A 19,746-nucleotide genomic window follows, 5' to 3' on the forward strand; every position below is an offset into this window, starting at 1 on the left:
TGCTTGGCGCATCATTTAATTGGCGAAAACCTCGACTACTGCAGAATTTTCTATGCGCTACAGTTGCCGAATCGCCGTTTTTGTAAAACTCTCGCACGCACAACGCGCGGTCTGCTCCCGAGAAACGCTCCATAGCGACTGAATTCCCAAGAGCCAGGCTATCGATTGACAAAACCGTCGCGCCCCTCAGGAACGTTGCGTTCACGCAGTAAGCTAAAACTTCTTCTTTTTCTTCAGCCTTTGTCCCGTTCATAAGCGGGGTCGGCTCGTCGTGATCGGCTTCGCCATTTGGCTCTATCGAATGCCTGATCTGGGTGCAATCTCGAGGCTTTCAAATCCCCATCTAGCGTATCAAGCCACCGTTGCTTAGGTCTGCCTTTTGGTCGTTTACCATCGACTTCGGTGTTCAGACCAATCTTGGCAAGTGAATTCTCGTTTGCACGAATTGCGTGACCATACCATCGAAGACGCCTCTCTCGCAACTTTTCCACGATCGGTGCAACCCCATAACGATCGCGGATATCCTCATTTCGGATGTGATCTAAACGTATGACGCCACTAGTCCAACGTAGCATCTTCGTCTCCATTACCGCAAGACGCCGTTCATTGTCTTTTATGGTCGGCCAACACTCAGAACCATAGAGAGCGACTGGACGGACGACATTGCGGTAAATTTTAGATTTGAGACGTTCGTTGATATAAATATAAAATCTCTTTTGAGACACTTGTATAAAACAAAAATTTAACACAGCCTGGCAGAAAAATTGGTCCTGCTTGTCTGACTCACCATAAATAAATGGGACAATTTCAACATGTGTAACATTTGGCTTATACGACAATTTTCGATACTCAGCAAAATCCCCTTGCAGGAAATTTCTCCAGGTGAAATACGGATCATAAATCACTTCCAGTAAATTCGAGAATTTGGTGAATATGTTTACTTCAGCACTTGTCAACTTATTGTTTGTCTTAATCTGAAATATTCAGTGGTTTCTTAGTCGATTGTTAGCTCCCCTGCAAAGGACTTACCTTTTGATATATTTTCGTAAGGATCGCTATTAAATTGGCTATGTAATCATACTTCGCTACGGTACTAATATTGTCAAAATGTCTACAAATTATCACTAAACATTCCACTAGCATATTTGTTTCAAATAATTTTTCGTCAGTGAGAGCATCCTGAGATAAATGAAATCGATTAAATTCATATCCAATTTAGTACAAGATGTAACCTACTCTTTCGATCTCATCACGTGCGATTATGATAAATTTACCGATTGCTGGGAGCAATTCGTCAGGAAGCCGACTTAGAAGCGGACCGCTATCAGGTTTTATTTCCGACCATTTAGGCGCGTTTGTGAAATCAATTTGGAGTTGACTCTTCCAGATGGTCACAAATCCGGAAATGAATTGCCGAAAATATGATTCCTCATTCTGGAAAAATAATTAATTTTTAATTTGATAGAAGTACAATATTTTGAAAGAAAAAAAAAATTTTTATTAAGAGAAAGGACTGTAGTAGTGTATGTACCCGATGGCAGGAATACTTTTACTTTTGAATCGGTAGCTGCGTCATCATTACAATATGTGGCATAGATATGAAGCTCCATCGATTCAACTGATTAGAAAATAGGCGCAGAAGTTCGAGGAGGCAGGTTCAACAATGAATCAACCACGATGTGGCCGACGTAGAACTTCCTAAAAACATAGAGCGCGTAGGAGCATCTGTTCGTGAACAACCTGGTCTCTCTGCTCGAAAGCGATCTAGCGTCTTAATTGTGCCCAGCGCAAGAGGCATTATTGGTCCACATTTTTATGAAGATCAAAGAGGACATGTTGTTACAGTCAATACAGAGCGGTATATTTTCATGTTACAGAACTTTGTCATTCTAGCTCTGCAGAATTTTGATGGTTTTAAATAAAGATCGTGGTTTCAGCAAGATGGGGCAGCATGTCACACCTCCAACGACTCAATGAGTTCAGTTCGGGAAATTTTTGCGCAACAATGGATTTTTTTCTCTGGGGATACCTTAAAAGTAAAGTCTTTAACAGCAACCCAGTGTCTTTTGAGGAAACACACACACAAATACACAAACATTTCACAAAACACCTGCAAAGCCGTCATTGAATCGCAGATCAGCTCGGGCCAAGGCGGATTTGCGCTTAATATAATTCGTAGTCATGTTGTGTTCTGTGAATCATATAAAGGAGCACTTAACATCTACGAGCCGCTTCGGTCACGCTGTTCCCAGGGCAGAGGTGAGGCAGCGTCTGAGGATTTGCCTCTGCCCTGGTAAGAAACTGTAAAGGCGTCATCGCCTAATACGTTGCATATTTTCCCAAAGGAAAAGCCTATTTCCCCTTTTTCATTCGAGAGGTAGACTCCTGCTCTAGAGCCCTGTTCTGTTTTTAAACCATCGGTGTAGAAGACTTTCGTATATCTCGCCACGCATTCCTCTGGGGGCTGGGACTTCCCAGTTCTCCCTATGTTTTAGGGTAACTTCATATCTTCTACCAAACATATGTATGGGAAACCGAGAATCGAAAGGCATTGCAAGAACTGGATTCAGTACTCTCAAAAACTCTTCCAATACTCTGTGCCTCCCACGTCCGTTGTTTCCCCATAGATATAATCAAATGAGTCCATGAACTACTCTCATTGCAGTGCTTTGAATAAATATATCCAAAGCTGCAAATTGAGTAGTGCATTCAGAGCTGCGCCGATGACGTGTTCATGACACCGGTATTACACATCCATACAGTTCTTCACAGTGAGCTAGTTTACGGTGAAAACCCTTTTCTTTCGCCTTAACCCACTACATTACGGATGCATAAGCGAACATCGGCTTAATGATAGTAGGATACATCCACATTTCTAGCTGAGGCCTAAGTCCCCAGGTCGAGGCAAAGGTCCGCCTACACAGCCTATAAACTGTAAGAGCTCGTTTCATCTTTTCCTCTATATGTTTGTTCCAAAGAAGCTTCTTGTCTAGAATAACTCCCAGATATTTCACTTCTTCGGAGAATTGAAAGGCTGTACCCCTGATCTCTGGAAGGCGAAGATCTTTCAGTTTCCTCCTTTTTGAAAATAATACCATTGTGGATTTATTTGGATTTACTGAAGGTCTATGCCTGAGACACCAACTATCAGTCAATTCAACGGCGCGTTGTGTATTTCTACCCATCATTCCGATTGCAATTCGCATAGTAGTGAGCATATTCCACAGAAGTGGCACTAGCACACCTCCTTGAGAGCAGCCTTTATTCGCTTCCGTTGTTAGGTAGCGATCAACACCCACGTGAGCACACAGCAATCTCTTCATTTGCATAGTTTAGATCCACTCTATTAGAGTTTCGTCAACACTATGCTCTCTGGCACTATGCACAGAGCTTTTGGAACGGCGCACAGTCAAAAGCCCATTCAATGTCCACGAACACCCCCATCACATACTCACCTTTCAGAGTTCCGTCCTCTATCTTTGAAACCAAAGAATGAAGAGCAGACTCACAGCACTTTCCACGTTGATAAGCATGTTGGTATTCATTTAGTAAGTGCGCCATCTCGCGAATGTGACACTCAGTCTCTCCAGACATTTCAGCGAAAATGATGTTAAACTGATTTGCTAGGTCACCAAGCAAAGACCTGCAATGAAAGCGAAATTAGCGTTCTCCGCAGGGATCGTGGCACGTCTGGTGAGAGCGTCGAAACACTGCCGCCTCGGGATGGTGTCCAAACTTTAGGGCGGAACTAGAAACAACTAGGCCGCGAATAGCATGATCCGCACTTTACAAATTAACATGCACCGGGGTGCAACCGCTCACCAGCTGCTAGCGCAGTTCGCTGCGGAAGTAAAGGCTGATGTAGCGCTAATCGGCAAGCAATACCGGACCAGGGACATGGGTTCATGGCATCTCAGCTTATCGGGTATCACTGCCATCTGACTTCGGGACGACGTAGGACTTCGTGTTTTTGCCCCTGGATTCGGTGTTTATAGGTAACGTTTTTAACATTCCCCTGACGCCAAATAAGATGATACTGGACTTTCGGCGGCGGCTTAATGGTGATTTAATACTAGGGCCCTTGAATGGGGCGTGCCTCAGTCAGGGGGAGACGGATCTTGAACATGGCGGCGAGAACCGGGCTCGCAGATTCAAACATCGGATACAGGCAAACATTTCGACGCTCAGGCTGCGAAGGAAGTAACCCTCACATCACTTTTGCTTCGGTATCTCTAGCACCATCGGTGGACGGGTGGCGAGTCCTGGAAGATTTCTCGGCAAGTGATTACAGTACGTCGCGTTCGAAGTGGTTGACGCTACTTGCCGGCGTGCCGTCACTCCCCCTAGGTTTGGAATGTCGCGAGGGTGAACATCGGGAAGTTCGTCGCAGCTCTTGGAACAGTCAAAGTCGCGCTGGAGAGTGTTTCGGAGGGTGGTAGCGTTGCAGCTGACACCATCGTACACTCAGTGGTGAGTCTGATAACGACAGCGTGTGAGGCTTAAATGCTCCGGAGGGGTCCCAGCAGTGACAAGCCTTCTATTCACTGGTGGACGGCAGAAACCGCCGACCTACGGAAGGAGGGCCATAAACTCCACCGTTTGGCACAACGCTCACACGACAGCGAAGAGGCATGCGATATAAAAGCAGAGTATAGATCAGCAAAAAGGAGACTCCGCAGTGCGAAAAATAGAAGCAAAGTTCCCGGCTGGTATAACCTGATCAACAAAGTGAATGAGGTCCCGTGCGAACTTGGCCATAAACTTGTCACCCGGAAAATTGGGGACCGCATTTTATGTGCATTATTCTCCAGACATCCCGTACGGGTTGATGTTAATAGCGCGAGGAGCGTCGAAGATTGCCGCTTTTTCACAATATATGTTAAGGAACTCTGCTCAGAGGCGAACGTAAACCTGTTTTTGAGTGCCTACAGAATTGTGGTCGAACAACTCAGAAGGAATTCATCTCCACAGATCACGTGTCTTATTTTCATCCGTAGTGAAGATCCTGCACGTGAGAAATGTGTTTAATTCGTCGAATAGGAGCCTAATAGAAACTACGGCCAACTCTACCTTTCCGACATATAACGTCGGAGGTCAATACCCCCAGGGACTTCGAGACATGCTCGCAGATCCTCATTAGAATTGACGCACCTCGGAGGTCGCTGCATCCACCATAGGAGGGCTCCTTTAAGGTCCTGGAACGACGGGAGCACTTCTTCAAACTCGACGTTCGGAGGTGATCCCAAATGGGTCTCCTTGTCGAAGCTTAAGGCCTTCACCGAACCGGGGGACACTCCAAAAAAGCATCCGCGGAGCCTCAGGGTCGCCCGGTAATCCCATTGCTGGGATCACGTCCCGGGTTCCTCCGCTGAGCCCACGCGGTTTCAACTGCAGGCGGAATTATGTGGCGGCACATCCAGGGCAAGAGCACCACCGTCCGCGCACTGAACTGCTGCCGACACAACTGAGGGCCTGGCGCGAGGCCGGCGCGTTGCATTTTCACTTCCTTCTGGTTCCGACCGCCTATTCTTAGCCATCAAACTCTTCGCAACAAGCTAGTCGAAAAGTGCACATAATTATTGAGTTTTTTTTTCCTTTCTTACTCGCAGTAGTGGGCTTATTCCGTACTTGTTTTATTGTGATTTTAATAATAATAATAATCGTTGACGTAACAATCCATATTGGATCAGGGCCTTGAAGTGTGTTAGAGCACTTCATTCAAGACTGTAACGGTAGACTACAGTACACTGTAGGAGGAAATGTGGTCAGCATTGCGCCCGCCCGAGATTATTAGCCTGATTTGACTCAGGTACTCATTCACAGAGTCGACTGGTTTCCGACGTCAAATCACGATATCACTGCCACCGGTGAGATTTGAACCGCGATCTTCTGTACGACAGCTTCATGCTCTAATCACTCAGCTATCCGGACACGGATTGTGATTTTAATCACTAAATATAAAGAAAAAAATAAATCGGAATCCCTCTATATTTACGTTGTCAATTCAGTCACGTCAGCCATTTAGCAGCAAAACCGCTAAAGTAACATGCGGATACGGGCTGTTCCTCCGAGCAGAAGAGAAATAATTTCGGACATCAATGTACTCAAACGGAGAGGCTTGACAGTCTCCTCCCAGAGTTATTTTTCGTACCTGTGCTTATTGCAGATCTGTTGCTTCCACTCGCACGGATATCTTGGGAATCCACATATCGTTAAGATTCCAAAGAATGGCACCCATTTTGAGTGTGTCATTGGACTCCCCACGTTAGAAAATAAATAATGTTTTTTTATGCCGAAATAATAGTTTCACCTACGGATCATTTTGGAACAGTGCGCGGAACTTCTGCTTCGCTGCACCTGCTCTTCATTGATTTATAGGAAGCTTTCGGTAGCGTGAACAGGGAGTGCATCTGGAAGGAACATTCCGTCGAAACTAATAACCATTATCAGAGCAACATATGAAAGCGCAAAATGTCACGTGTTGCACCGAGGTAAAATCTCGGAGGATTTGCAGGCATAAAGCGGAGTCCGCCAGGGTTGCACCTTGTTACCGACATTATTTCTTATTGTCCTCGGAGACGTTCTTTGCCTTATCCGAAGGACATGGAAGAATTCAATGGCCTATGACATCTTACCTCAAATACCTCGACTACATGCATGACATCTGTATCTTCTCTTACGGTGTCATGGACCTTGGCCAAATGACTCTGGATTTAGAAAAAAAGGCAAATAGAGTTGGATGAAGATAAACACTAACAAAATCAAGGTTTTCAGTCTGACGGATCATCGCACTCTCCCTATCTGCATCAATGGTCCGAGCATCGAAGGCGTCGATCAATTTGTATATCTAGGAAGCGTGATTTCTGCCGACGGTGGCACCGAACTGGATGTTGCCCGATGCATTAACAGCGCTAGCTCGCTTTGGCTACCCTGTCTAAAATCTGGAAACGCAGATATCTCAACATCAAGGTCAAGTTGAGTCTATTCCGTGCTAGTGTTCTTTCTGGGTTGTATATGGGAGTACCAAATGGAAAGTGAACCCCACTGTTACTCAAAAGCTCGAGGCCTTCATGAACACCTGTCAACGTCGTATCATCGGAGTACGATGATTTGACACTATCTCAAACGAAGAGTTTGATCGGTGCACAGGCCAGACACTCTTGCGCTCCGTGATTAAAAGGTGGAAGTGGTAGTGATCGACCCATTTCTGCAACGGATTGCTTACCACAACGTCAAGAGACGGTCGTGATTGAATCGCGATGAGCTGGCACACACGGTGACCAAGCCAGGAAGGTTTTGCTATATTAGTTGAGATTGGCAGGAAAGTATTTATTATGAGCTTCTCCCTTACAACGAAATTCTTAATTTGCAACTGTACTCTCAACAATTGGACTGTCTGTATCGCCCAGAAACAGTCACCTTCAGCCAATAGGAGAGAAATTATGTTCCAAGCCATGGCCAGATCAAATACATCGATAGTAACTCAGCAGAAGCTGAGAGAGCTCGGTGTAGAGATTCTTATTCAATCGAATTATATTCCGCCCCTGGCACTAGGTAATTACAACCTGCTCGGGCTTTGTTGGTGCCTCGAGATAGGCTGCCTCAGTATTTATCAATGGCAACAAAGCAACAACAAGTTGTTGAACGAAACGGCGCATATTTGAGCCAAGTCGGACTGTTTTAAGGTACCTAAGTAGCAATTTCATGCAGAAAAGATAGATTTCTCCTAGATGGACACGTTTTCAATTGCTAAAGAAATATATCTTCAAAACGTCAGCAATCATCGGAAAAGAGTACTCTTTTGAGTTATTTTTAAAAGTCCATTTGATGAAAGGTCGCGTTATGTCATTTCTTGCCAATTGGACTTCTCCAATCAATATTTGTGTTCGATGCCGCTTTTCATTGGATGCATGTAATGCACATTTCGTGCAATTTGAAGAACAAACGATTTCATTGGGGCAACTCATTTACACACAAGCTTCCAAAATCGAAGTCATTCTTCAACCCGAGGGAGAGAAAACGAAACCTGACCTGAAAAGTCATATTAAAAACTGTAATTCGATCGCACTCTGATCATTTGTACAACAGAACATTGTTTAGACTCATTTACGAACATATCATCCCTACACCTTGCTCTTCCTTAGCATAGCTTGCTCCACAAACGAAACTTGAGTCATCATTGAATTTTCCGGTCGCATTATCTCCCTCGTATGTGATAAACAATCACATTACCGCTGAGCACACTTAATCCGAGCTACAGCTTGTTAAACCTGCGGTAAATATTTGTTGAATACAACAAACACCGCTCGAAATACAATGGTTTCGCCCGCGCCAATCTATCAGATCATGCCTTATCAGAGTGGGCGCCGATAAGGGATTCGCCTCGTTTAGGAATGCAGCCACGATGCTTCGACCTGTAGCGCTTCAATGACCACAGCCGCAATTTATCTAGCAATTGCGCGGCTCATAAATCATCGTTCATCTGATTACAAAACGCCTGAGCGGATACTTTTACTTCTCCACATTCGAGCGAAGCCTGGCCTCGCGCCTGCAAATTTCAGATGCAATTATCACCTCTGATTGCCGAATTCAGGAGGAGGGGCGGCCGCACCAAGCCGCTCATTACTTTCGGCTCGTCGCGTCGTGTACAGCACCAGATTACTCATATGTCCGGAATCCAATTATGAGTCCACCTGTAGCGCGAACCCGTTTTTTGATGTGGTTAATCCCCAGCAGGCCATCAGCTCTCGAGCGAAAGCTGAAAACCCAGACTTGGCCCCAATGCCCTCTTCCTCATTCACCGCCGAACAAGGGAGTGATTGACTGAGTGATGTGTGCTCTAGGTTCCAACCCAGTCCTCGCTTACATAACTTTATCGATTAGTCTAATCCCGGATCGTTTGACTGGGTCCCGGAAGGATTGCGTCGGAAGGCACTCCACAAAGCGCCATTGAGTCCCTGGACTTGTTCACTTTTCAGCTCAATGGCCAGCCAGGCTGGCTTTCGTTAAACAAATAGCAACACCACCCCCGGAACAAGTAAACAAACGTTTATTGTTGGTGACACATCGACGCAGAAGCCATTCACACTTTTCGCACCGTACCTTGGTCGTGTACTGCACCCACAAATTGTAAATGTCCTTTTTCGTCTCCATTTTTTCACACGGCACTTTGCTCTACGATATTTGCGATCACATTCGCGAATTTCACGGCATTTTTAGGATTGAAAGTGATGCGAAAACCACTACCGCGTTCGCCGCGCACAAGTCCTGTTCGTTGCGCGATGTTTTGATGTAAACACGACACAAATGACAGCTGACAGGTTCGTGTAAGTGACAGCTGATTCATTCAGAAGTCAAAAGCAAAATGTCAAATTGGAAAGGGAAAATTTTCGGTGATAGTCGGAACGATATGGAAAGCAGCTTTAATCGCTGCTTGCAGACTTGCCAGAAAGAATGAACGAACTGATCCGCTGGGGAAATCCCCGGTTACTATAAATGATCTTGTATACTATTTGGTGATTTTTTTCCATATAAGCTGTACAGCACCTTGTAAGGCATGTAACAGATAGAATTGTCGATCATGAAATAGAGAAAGGGTAGTCAAAGGGTAGTATAGGTCCCGGGGCGAAACGTGGACTGGTACCCACGATGGAGCATAAAACCTGGGAAATGCCTGCTGAACCAACACCAACAGCTCTACTACCAAACCCTATCTCCACCTCCACGTGGTGACCGCTGGGAGCTCTTTCTTGACGAAAAGCTGCAGACGGAGAAGGATGAGGGCGAGTCTCCCGCGCCTAAAAACGGGACAAATTGTACCAACTGGTCCTCCAGGTTGGGGGTTGGGTAGGGCTGACAACCCTACACGGAAAACAACCGTTACGAAGCCACAACAGGAGCCTCGGATAGGATGGATATTAAAACGACGGACCCGGCAACGACAAAGGAACAACGATTTGCGCATTTTCTCATGGAACGTGCGCTCCCTGTACAGAGATGAAGCTGATAAGCAGCTAGCCGATACCCTGTCCCAATATAGGGCTGATGTAACAGCGTTGCAAGAGATGCGATGGACAGGGACCGGTTTCCTGGAGAAGAGCCACTACACCATATATTATAGCGGCCATCCAGTAAACCATGTGCTCGGAGTAGGTTTCTTAGTCAGCCAAAAAATGAAACCTGCTGTTATCGGCTTTGAAAGTATAAGCGAACGGCTATGCACTCTGCGCTTGCGAGGCAAGTTTAGAAATATAAGCCTCATAAACGTTCACGCCCCTACAGAGGAGACTGCAGAGTCGGAGAAGGATACCTTCTACGAGGCAGTAGAAAGAACCCTCGAAGCCTGTCCCAGATATGATATCAAAATCATACTTGGGGATTTTAACAGCCAAGTAGGGAAGGAGCCCGTATTCAGGCGATACGTTGGCTCCCATAGCTTACACGAAAAAACAAATGATAACGGACTGCGGACTATTCAATTAGCAGGGTCACACGAAATGGTTGTTGGAAGTACCTGGTTTGCGCGGAAAGCGGTCCACAAACATACGTGGGCCTCTCCAGACGGGACCACTTTCAACCAAATTGACCACGTGTTGATCGAACGCCGCCACCTCTCAGCCTTGATGAATGTCAGAACATATAGGGGGGCCAATATAGACTCGGATCACTATCTCGTTGGCATGGTGCTCCGAGCTCGAATAACAATACCACCTAGAATCCCCTCTGACAATCAGGTGAGAGTGAACACTGAAGCCATCCACAACACAACCCTCCGCGACACCTATAAGAGGGAAATGGATGCCGCAATAACCGCAGTCAATAGAGGACCTGGAGATGAAGCATCAACTAATGATCTTCACAACCACCTGAAGAACGTAATCATGGATACGGCCACAAATATACTTGGCCCCAGCCGCAAAAGGAGTCGGAACGGCTGGTTTGACGATGAATGTAAGCTAGCAACGGAACGTAAGAATGCCGCATACCGAGTAATGTTGCATTCTCAAAGAACGCGGGCACGCGCAGAGACTTATCACGAACTCCGTCGAGCGGAGAAGCGACTTCACAGACGGAAAAAGGAGGCCTGGGAGAACCAACAAGTCTGTGAACTAGAAAAGTACAGGGAGCAACCGCACCAGGCGCGGAAGTTTTACCAACAAGTCAGCAGGATGAAGCCTTATACACCTCGATGCTCATCCTGCCGAGACAAAGAGGGAAATCTGATTTCCGACAGAATGGGCATATTAGAGCGATGGGTTGAGTACTTTGATGAGCTACTGAACAACCAGAACATCGGCGAGTTGGAGGTCCCGCCAACTGAAGACGACGGACAAATACTGCCACCACCAAGTTTAGGAGAAACAGTCCGTGCAATTCACCGGCTAAAAAATCATAAGTCGCCAGGAGCCGATGGAATTACAGCCGAATTGATTAAATATGGAGGCGACCAGTTACACCAAGTGGTTCATCAACTTGTGCTCAAGGTATGGGACAGCGAATCAATGCCTGACGATTGGCAGCGAGGCATAATCTGTCTCATACATAAAAAGGGAGATATCACACAGTGCAGCAATTATAGAGGTATCACGTTGCTGAGTACCATCTATAAGATATTCTCCACTATCTTGCTAGGCCGGATAGCCCCATACGCCCAGAACATCATTGGCCCATACCAAAGAGGCTTCACTCCAGGCAAATCAGCAACAGATCAGATTTTCTCTCTGCGGCAGGCGATGGAAAAACTGTTGGAATATGGACAACAGTTGCACCATCTGTTCATCGACTTTAAAGCCGCCTATGATAGCATAACCAGGGTAAAACTGTACACGGCCATGAGAGAATTCGGTATCCCGACGAAATTAATAAGACTGACTAGGCTGACCCTGACCAATGTGCGAGGCCAGATAAAAGCAGCAGGATCACTCTCAAGACCATTTGACATCAACAACGGTCTACGACAAGGGGATGCGCTATCATGCGTCCTCTTTAACCTGGCCCTCGAGAAGGTGATCCGTGATGCTGAGGTGAATGCAAGAGGTACGATCCTCTTCAAGTCCACCCAACTACTGGCCTATGCTGACGATATCGACATCATGGGAAGAACCACCCGAGACGTTCAAACTGCCTTCATCCAGATCGAGCAGGCGGCGCGAGATCTTGGGCAAGACAAAATACATGGTGGCAACGTCAGCACCGAAGACGAATCAACCAACAACATCAAACCGCACTGGTCAAACACAAGCACGAACAAGAATAAGGATAGGGGAATACAACTTTGAGACCGTTGACAATTTCTCCTATCTAGGGTCGAAAATCACAACCGATAACAACTACGATGATGAAATCCGCGCACGGTTGTTGTCAGCCAACAGAGCCTACTTCAGCTTACAAAGACTGTTCCGCTCGAAACGTCTCACCATAGGGTCAAAGCTCTTACTGTACAAGACTATGATCTTGCCAGTCCTCATGTATTCCTCGGAAACTTGGGTTCTTAGCAAGAAAAATTGCGAACTCTTGGCCGCGTTCGAGAGAAGAATCCTCCGAAGAATTTTTGGCCCCCTACATGAGGATGGACGATTCCGTAGCCTACACAATGACGAAATCTATGAGCGATACCATGACCGTCCGGTTGTGGATAAAATCCGGCTCAATAGGTTACGGTGGGCGGGTCACTTAATCCGTATGGATGAAGATGATCCCACCCGGAAAGTCTATAAGGGCAATATCTATGGTAGGAAAAGAAGACGAGGCAGACCCTGCCTAAGATGGAGCGATGGCGTGGGCCAGGACGCCAGACAGCTTTTAGGGATATCGAATTGGTGGACCTCGGCGCAAAACCGGGATGTCTGGAGTTCCTTATTAAGGCAGGCCTAGACCGGATACCGGTTGTTGCGCCGTTGATGATGATGATGATGATGAAATAGAGAATACGACAATTTATCCAATTAACTGTATTGCGTATAATTGCACAATTATCACCCGATAAAACCTGGGTATGAAAAATGTCATTTAAGAAATAAAAAAGTTCTTTTATTAGCGAAGGTATTTTCTGAATTCATTGGCAAATCACTAGTCTCGTTTGGACAGAGCCGATCGAACTTTCTAGCTATGCGACCGTGACAACTATAGCTTAGGCCCACAAATTTGGAAGGGTTAGGGTGGAAATGAACGGAGCTGTGGGTCTAGAGGAATATATAAGCCCCAAGGAAGTATGGTGAAAGTTATCAAGGTCCCCGACTACACCAATAACAAAAAATTTATTGGTTTTTGCAACGCGTAGTATGCACGCTTTAAGAAGCAGTTTAATTGCACAATTGAAGCTGGGAAGTACGAGCAGGCGTGTTTCAGAACTATCGGAAACATATATTCAGCCCAGGAGATTGCAGACTTGAGACCCCGAAGGCCTCCCAAAGGCAAACTACGTAGTATCAATTTATTCGTGGGCAATAACAGTGTAGGATGCTGTGGCTGGGTGGCAGCTTCGAAACACCTCGTCCTACTACCATAAAAACAAAATATAGTGCATCTATTTATTTGGATGGCTTACCTGTAGTAACAATTTCAACTCTGCCTTTCTTGTACTGCGGGGTAGACTATGTTAATTGACTGCACAAGGCCCATCATTCGAATAACGACGCTACCTTCACTGTGTATCATAATGCTACGTTTACCTTCTTGTATGCATGGCCACCAAGATCGTGCATTTCGAAGTTGTCACAGATCTAATGTCGGAGCACTTTCAACATAGTTTAAACGATTTATTAGAAAACTGGTTTTTGTAAAGAAATATTCACCAATCGAGGCACAAACTTTGGGGGTGTCAGCGATCAAAGTGATAACAAAATGTTCGCAACAATTAAGAACAAGTCAGAATGCTGGAAGTTGGGCGCTTCAGTAATAAGGGTTTTTTGTTAATTTTATGCGAGCAGCACCCTTGGGTTCTCGTAGGGTCGTAGGGGCTGGTACGCTTCGTCGTACAAGACTGTTAAAGTTGTCTCATATGTTTTCATTTGGGTTAAGATCGGGACTGGGTCCCGGCAATGGTAATGCTTGAATGCTTGGTACTTTGGAAAATCATTCCACGTGCCAAGCTATCCCTTGCAGATATTGAGGATATGCATGATGGAAATCACGTCGAGATAAACGCAGAGATCCATGCTAGGGTCGGACTTCTAGAACGCTACGATAGTTTGCTGAGACTCGATATGCCCGAAGAGTCGCGTCTGGTCAGTTATGCAGACAACGTTGCCGCATTTGTTGCTAGACGCACTGTTGAACAGGCGCAAAGCAGACTTGGCATATTGATGCGATGAGTAAGCGGATAGGTAACTGCTCATGGTTTCAGCCTTGCGCTGGAAAAAAACCGAAGTAGTCATCTTGACCAGGAAGAGAATCCACACTCAGCGTCTCATATCGATCAGCGAGTTGACTATAGAGTTAAAACGAGCGGTTAAATATCTTGGTTTAATGCTTGACTCGAAGATCAATCAAATTAAAGCAGCAGCGGACAGGGCTTCAGCTAGAGTTTCGACCTTGAGTCTGCTAATGGCGAGTGCTGGGCGTTCTATATCTACTAGGGGATGTCTCCTTATGGGAGCAACGCAGTCGGTTCTGCTCTATGGCGCGGAGGTATGGGCTGATGCTCTTGACGGAGACGGGGAGCTTTGCGAGTGGCGTTTGCTTATCGCACTGTTTCAGAGACGTGATGGTGATCGCGGGAGTAATCCTCGTTGCCCCCCATGCCAAGGAGCGTAAAGGTATCTACCGCCGTAAGGGCGAAAACTTAAGAGAGGTGGTTGCCCGTGAAGAACATCAACGCACCTTTACCGAGTGGCAACTTTCTTGGCAAAATTAGCCAATAGGCAGATAGACTGCGCGGTTCATCGACTATTTAGACCCGTGGCTGAACCGTACCCGCGATGAGATCGATTACTTCCTTACCCAACTTCTAAGCGGGCATGGAGGTTTCCAGTCTTACCTTCACAGGATTGGAAAGGCGCGATTTCCTGATTGTGCGTGCTGCAATAGAGTGCAGAGCTTTATGCAGACACAGGGGAGCTCTCTCCAGACAACGTTGGCAGAGAGATGCCGAGAAGCGCTGGCAGCTCAAATCGTGCCCTGAACTAACAATTCCATTCCTCCCCTCCCCTATCGTTGGTGAAAGGGATTCCCTGACTTTAACCCCAGGATTTCTTTGTTTCCCTGCTGTTCCAAACCCAAATTTTCCACTAACAACCCTTGTCTTTATGATTTTCAACACCGTCCGACACTTCCAAGGGTTATCAACTGAGTGATCTTAATGTAAAAGGATTCACAGACCACACCTTCTTACCAAACTTGGTGACAATCGGTTTTGCCGTTTTCGAGTAAATCGGGTATGACAGACAGACACACATTGACTCGATTTTTGTAAACACAAAACCTCAAAAAGGGCTGGAGAGAAGCAGATTCTTCATAAAAGGATTATTTCACCCGAATGCCAATGACAATATGACGTCAACATCTTATTTGCATGGCTTAGAAAACAGTTAATTCGCACAAGACAGACAGTGAATCGATTTTAATAAAGTATCAGGTAATAGCTCGCTCTATCTACAAATTAGAACTTAAATAATTATTATAGATAAATAATTGTTAAATAATGATATTTCAGAATTTTGTTCGTTTTCTGTTACTGACGCAAGATGGTACGGCAACCAACTATATCATCTTCTAAACGGTCTTCCCAGTCGTACGTGTCAGTGGGACGTTCATGGGCTATATGGCGACCCGGGTAAGGTTGTAACTGGTCGGTTGAAATGAACGGTTCCTGCGGGATCTGGAATCCAACACGCCACTTTACTGCATTCCTGAGACGGGTGAACCGCGGTTTAGGGAAGTAGCGCGCCTTGAACTAAGGGAAATACCTGAGTTAGTACGACTAAAAGGACGGACAGACAGACAGTCGGACGGACATTAGTTTAAGCTAACTCAGGAGACGCGCAGGTTGGACAACTCCCGAAGGTCTACGGAACCTTCGGCGGCTGCGTGCTGATGGTAGGCAGGCAGTTTGAAGAGAGGGAAGGACGGCTGGAGGCTTCCTATAGAGCACGGGGGTAGCGGGAAGCAAAATGCTGGCATTTGCCACGGCTGTGGCCCGTGAACTCGAGCCCGTGCGTGAATTTGGGGCAAATACCCAAACAAGCAAATGGATGCGAACAACAAAATACCATCACAAACAACAGAAGGCTTGAAGAGTTCAGCGCCGGCAGTTCTTGGGATCCAACGAACTGGTTCCCGGCCGACAAATGCCCGCGACCGTATTGCCTCGGTTGCAGGTGTCTAGGAGGGGACACATAACTCCATACCGGATTCTTTCAGAAGGAGTTCAGTGCTCCTTATATCGCCACCTAATCGAGCGAGATCACAAAAGGGACGAGAAGTTTGTCAGACAATGACGGAAAAATTTAAGGAAGCCAAGCCCAGCGATATAAGTCTGATACCAGATGATGGGTGCGAAGAACGTCAACGAGCGAACGACCAGCCGGGAGCGGCACTGGGAAAAGTTAATGGAGCTCTGTGAGTTCATTAAGGATCGGAAGAATATCCATCAAAATATTAGCGCTATGATCAGAGGTATCAGAATGGCGTATGGCAGAGCCCAGGAGAAAAAAGGAGCATGTAAACCAGGGAAGAAAGTCACCCAGGCGATACAGGTGACACCTCCTCTACAAAGGTTACTCGGTGAGAACACTGAAAAAAGATGCCACGAGAGGATGAGTGAAATACCTGGACCCCAACAGATCCCCAAAAGGATGAAACGCCCTTCTCCAAAGAAACCGGAGCAAGCCAAAGATGCCAATGAAAATGCGGCAGCTGTGATGCCTGCAAATGAGGCAGAGCATGAAGTGCGAAGCACGGAGGCATGAAGCAAGGTTGTCTCGAAGAAGAGGAAGGAGAAGAGGAGGATACGGCCAGAAGTGATCGCCATTTCCAAAAAGGGGGAAGCAACTTATGCCGACATTCTCAAGCAAGTTAAGTCGGACCCAGAGCTTAGGGATCTAGGAAGGACATCAATGAGGTCACCACGAAGGAGGATGTCTGCGCGGCACTGGAAAAGGTGTTTGAGCTTGAGGGACTACAGGAGTCAAATCGATGCGAAAGGGTTATGGGGGGACGCAGATTGTAGTTATCAGCCTGCCAGCAGAGACAGCATCAAAATTACTAGCGGCGGGCAAAGTCATGATAGGCTGGGCCAACTGTCGACTCAGAGAGCGAGTGGTCATGAAAAGATGCTTCAGGTGCCTCGACTTTGGGCACATAGCCGCAGCATGGACCAGCGCCCACGATAGATCAAAGTGGTGCAGAAAGTGCGGAGGAGATGGACATATCGCCAAGGAGTGCACGCTGATCCGAAATTGCATGCTGTCCGAAGGAAAGGACGACATTGACAACCGACATATTACTGGCAGTAGCAGATGTCCAGTGTTCAGGAGAGCGCTAAATACAAGGGCCAAATGAGATTGATTCAAATAAATCTCAACAACTGCGAGGCGGCGCAAGGCCTCCTCTCACAAACCATCCGAGAGAAGGGGACCGACGTTGCCATTATTTGTGAACCCTATCGCAACTACGGTGATAGTGTCTGCACCAGGTTAAGTAGCGCTATGGGCGTGCGGCGGAAGGGGCAATCAGGAAGTTATGCAACGTTCACAAACTGGTTTTGTGAGAGTAAAAATGGGCGCGATTCATGTCTACAGCTGTTACGCCCCTCTTAGCGCAACACGTGCGCAGTACGAGGAAATGCTGCACCATTTGGTGCTGGGAACTCATTTACGTTCACAGGGAGAGGCCTAGGCTCTATCGTCGACCTCACGTACATGAGCACCGCATTGGCAAGGGGAACTACCTGGTATGCCAGTGAGCATTACACCCATAGCCATTACCAGACGATCTTTATTAAAGTCGCTGGTGGGCCAAGTGGCGAGTTGAATGCTCGCAGAAAGCGAGTAGGGATCCCGGGCTGGACGACGAGGGCGTTCGAACAGGATACGTTCCCTGAAGCTCTAGCGGGTCATGATGACCTGAATGGTACGGCGACCGAAATGGCCTCGAGAATCACGCGATGGGTGATCGAGGCATGCGACGCTGCTATGCCCCGGAGGCGAAAGTTTACAAGCAGACAGCCAAAGTATTGGTAGAATAGCGAAATCGCGGAGCTAAGATCGAGCAAGAAAGCAGTTCCAGCGATCCATGGGAAGACCCGATCATGAGGAGCGCGAACGGGATTATAGGACGTTGCGTGGCAGAATAAAGGAGACCATTCGTAGGAGCAAAAAAGATTGCTTTAGGCGACTGTGTGTGAATACGAACATAAACCTCTGGGGCATGGCCTACAGGCTGGTTGTGAAGAAGTTGCATGGGCAAAGGTCGCCTCAGGTGACCTGTCCACGGCTTCTACAAAAAATTGTAACCACGCTCTTTCCTCACCGTACAGGGAGCAGGTATCAAACGGAGGCCCAATTCGAGGTGCAGGTAATAGCTCGCGTTACCGACGAGGAACTTCTTGAGGTTTGCGGAAGGATCGGCGATGACAAGGCTTCGAGTTTGGATAGCATCCCTAATGAAGCGTTGAAGTTGGCGGTGGGGACCAGACCTGATTGGTTCATAAATACTTTCGAGGCGTGTATGGTGGAAGGCGTATTTCCTCCACAATGGAAAAAGGAAAAACTGGTGTTCTTGTCCAAACCCGGCAAGCCATCGGAGACCAAGCATCCTATCGGCCTATCTGTTTGTTAGACACTATGGGGAAGATGTTCGAGCGCATCATCTACAATAGATTGCTCCCTATCGGCACAATAGTTCTTCAAGGACGCGATGCGAATTTCCCTTAACAGAATCGTGGAAGACGGGAATGGTCTTGCGGATGAACAATATGGGTTCCGGAAAGCTCGCTCTACTGTTGGCGCGGTGGGAAGAGTGGTGGACTTGCTCGAGAGGCTTTCTGTCAAGTGCTGTGCCGTGGTGACGGTGGAAGTAAAAAATGCATTCAACTCCGCCAACTGGGGCCGCATTAAGGCGTCATTGGCCAAAATGTATAATGTATCTGGTTACTTAGCTAAGCTAATCTAGCGTTACTTGTCAGACAGAGCTCTCTGGTGCGGAACGGATGACGGCCCCAATAAATACATCATTACAGCGGGTGTACCACAAGGTTCGGTGTTGGGTCCTCTGCTCTGGAACGTGATGTGTCACGGGGTGTTCTTGCTTCCCGTAGCAGAGGAGGGCACGTTGGTCGGTTTTGCAGATGACCTATCCATAGTGATCGTTGCAAAACTTCCGGAGGATGTGGAGGTTTATGCAACCGAGTCGGTCAATGCTGTAAGGTCCTGGCTTGAGGGGGCCGGACTGCGCCTGGCGGAGGAAAAGACGGAGGCAATCGTCATTACAAATAACCGGACATGAAATACGATCAGTCTGCAAGTTGGAAACCATATAATCGTCTCAAAGCCGACCATCAAACACCTTGGTGTGGCTCTCGATGCCAAGCTGAGTTTCAAAGGGCATATATCGTACGCCTGTGAAAAAGCTGCAAAGGCCACCACCGCTCTTGCCAGAATGATGCCGAACGTAGGTGGGCCAAAACAGTGTAGCAGGCTGCTGATAGCTGGCGTCATGCGGTCCATGTTGTTGTAAGCGTCGTCTGTGTGGGCGGAGGCTTTGGATAACGTACAGAACTGGAAGAAGATAAATTCTGCCTATCGCCTG

The 19,746-nt window shown here is 46.9% G+C and overlaps 1 protein-coding gene across 4 annotated transcripts in view; it reads right to left on the reverse strand.

Annotated features, from left to right (window-relative positions):
* Positions 1 to 9,337, reverse strand: part of LOC119649588 (neurobeachin-like protein 1) — a 204,629-nt gene extending 195,292 nt beyond the window's left edge. For all 4 annotated transcript variants that reach the window (XM_038051797.1, XM_038051794.1, XM_038051795.1 and 1 more), the window contains exons 1-4: positions 9,103 to 9,337; positions 1,237 to 1,434; positions 1,030 to 1,179; positions 788 to 974 (exon numbers count right to left, since the gene is read on the reverse strand). In XM_038051797.1, the coding sequence (XP_037907725.1) occupies positions 788 to 974; positions 1,030 to 1,179; positions 1,237 to 1,434; positions 9,103 to 9,153 (586 nt within the window). In that variant the 5' untranslated portion in view covers positions 9,154 to 9,337. The remainder of the gene's footprint in view (positions 1 to 787; positions 975 to 1,029; positions 1,180 to 1,236; positions 1,435 to 9,102) is intronic.
* Between the last annotated feature and the right edge of the window lie 10,409 nt (positions 9,338 to 19,746).

Source organism: Hermetia illucens, chromosome 2 (genome assembly GCF_905115235.1).
Source record: "Hermetia illucens chromosome 2, iHerIll2.2.curated.20191125, whole genome shotgun sequence".
Lineage (NCBI taxonomy): Eukaryota > Metazoa > Arthropoda > Insecta > Diptera > Stratiomyidae > Hermetia > Hermetia illucens.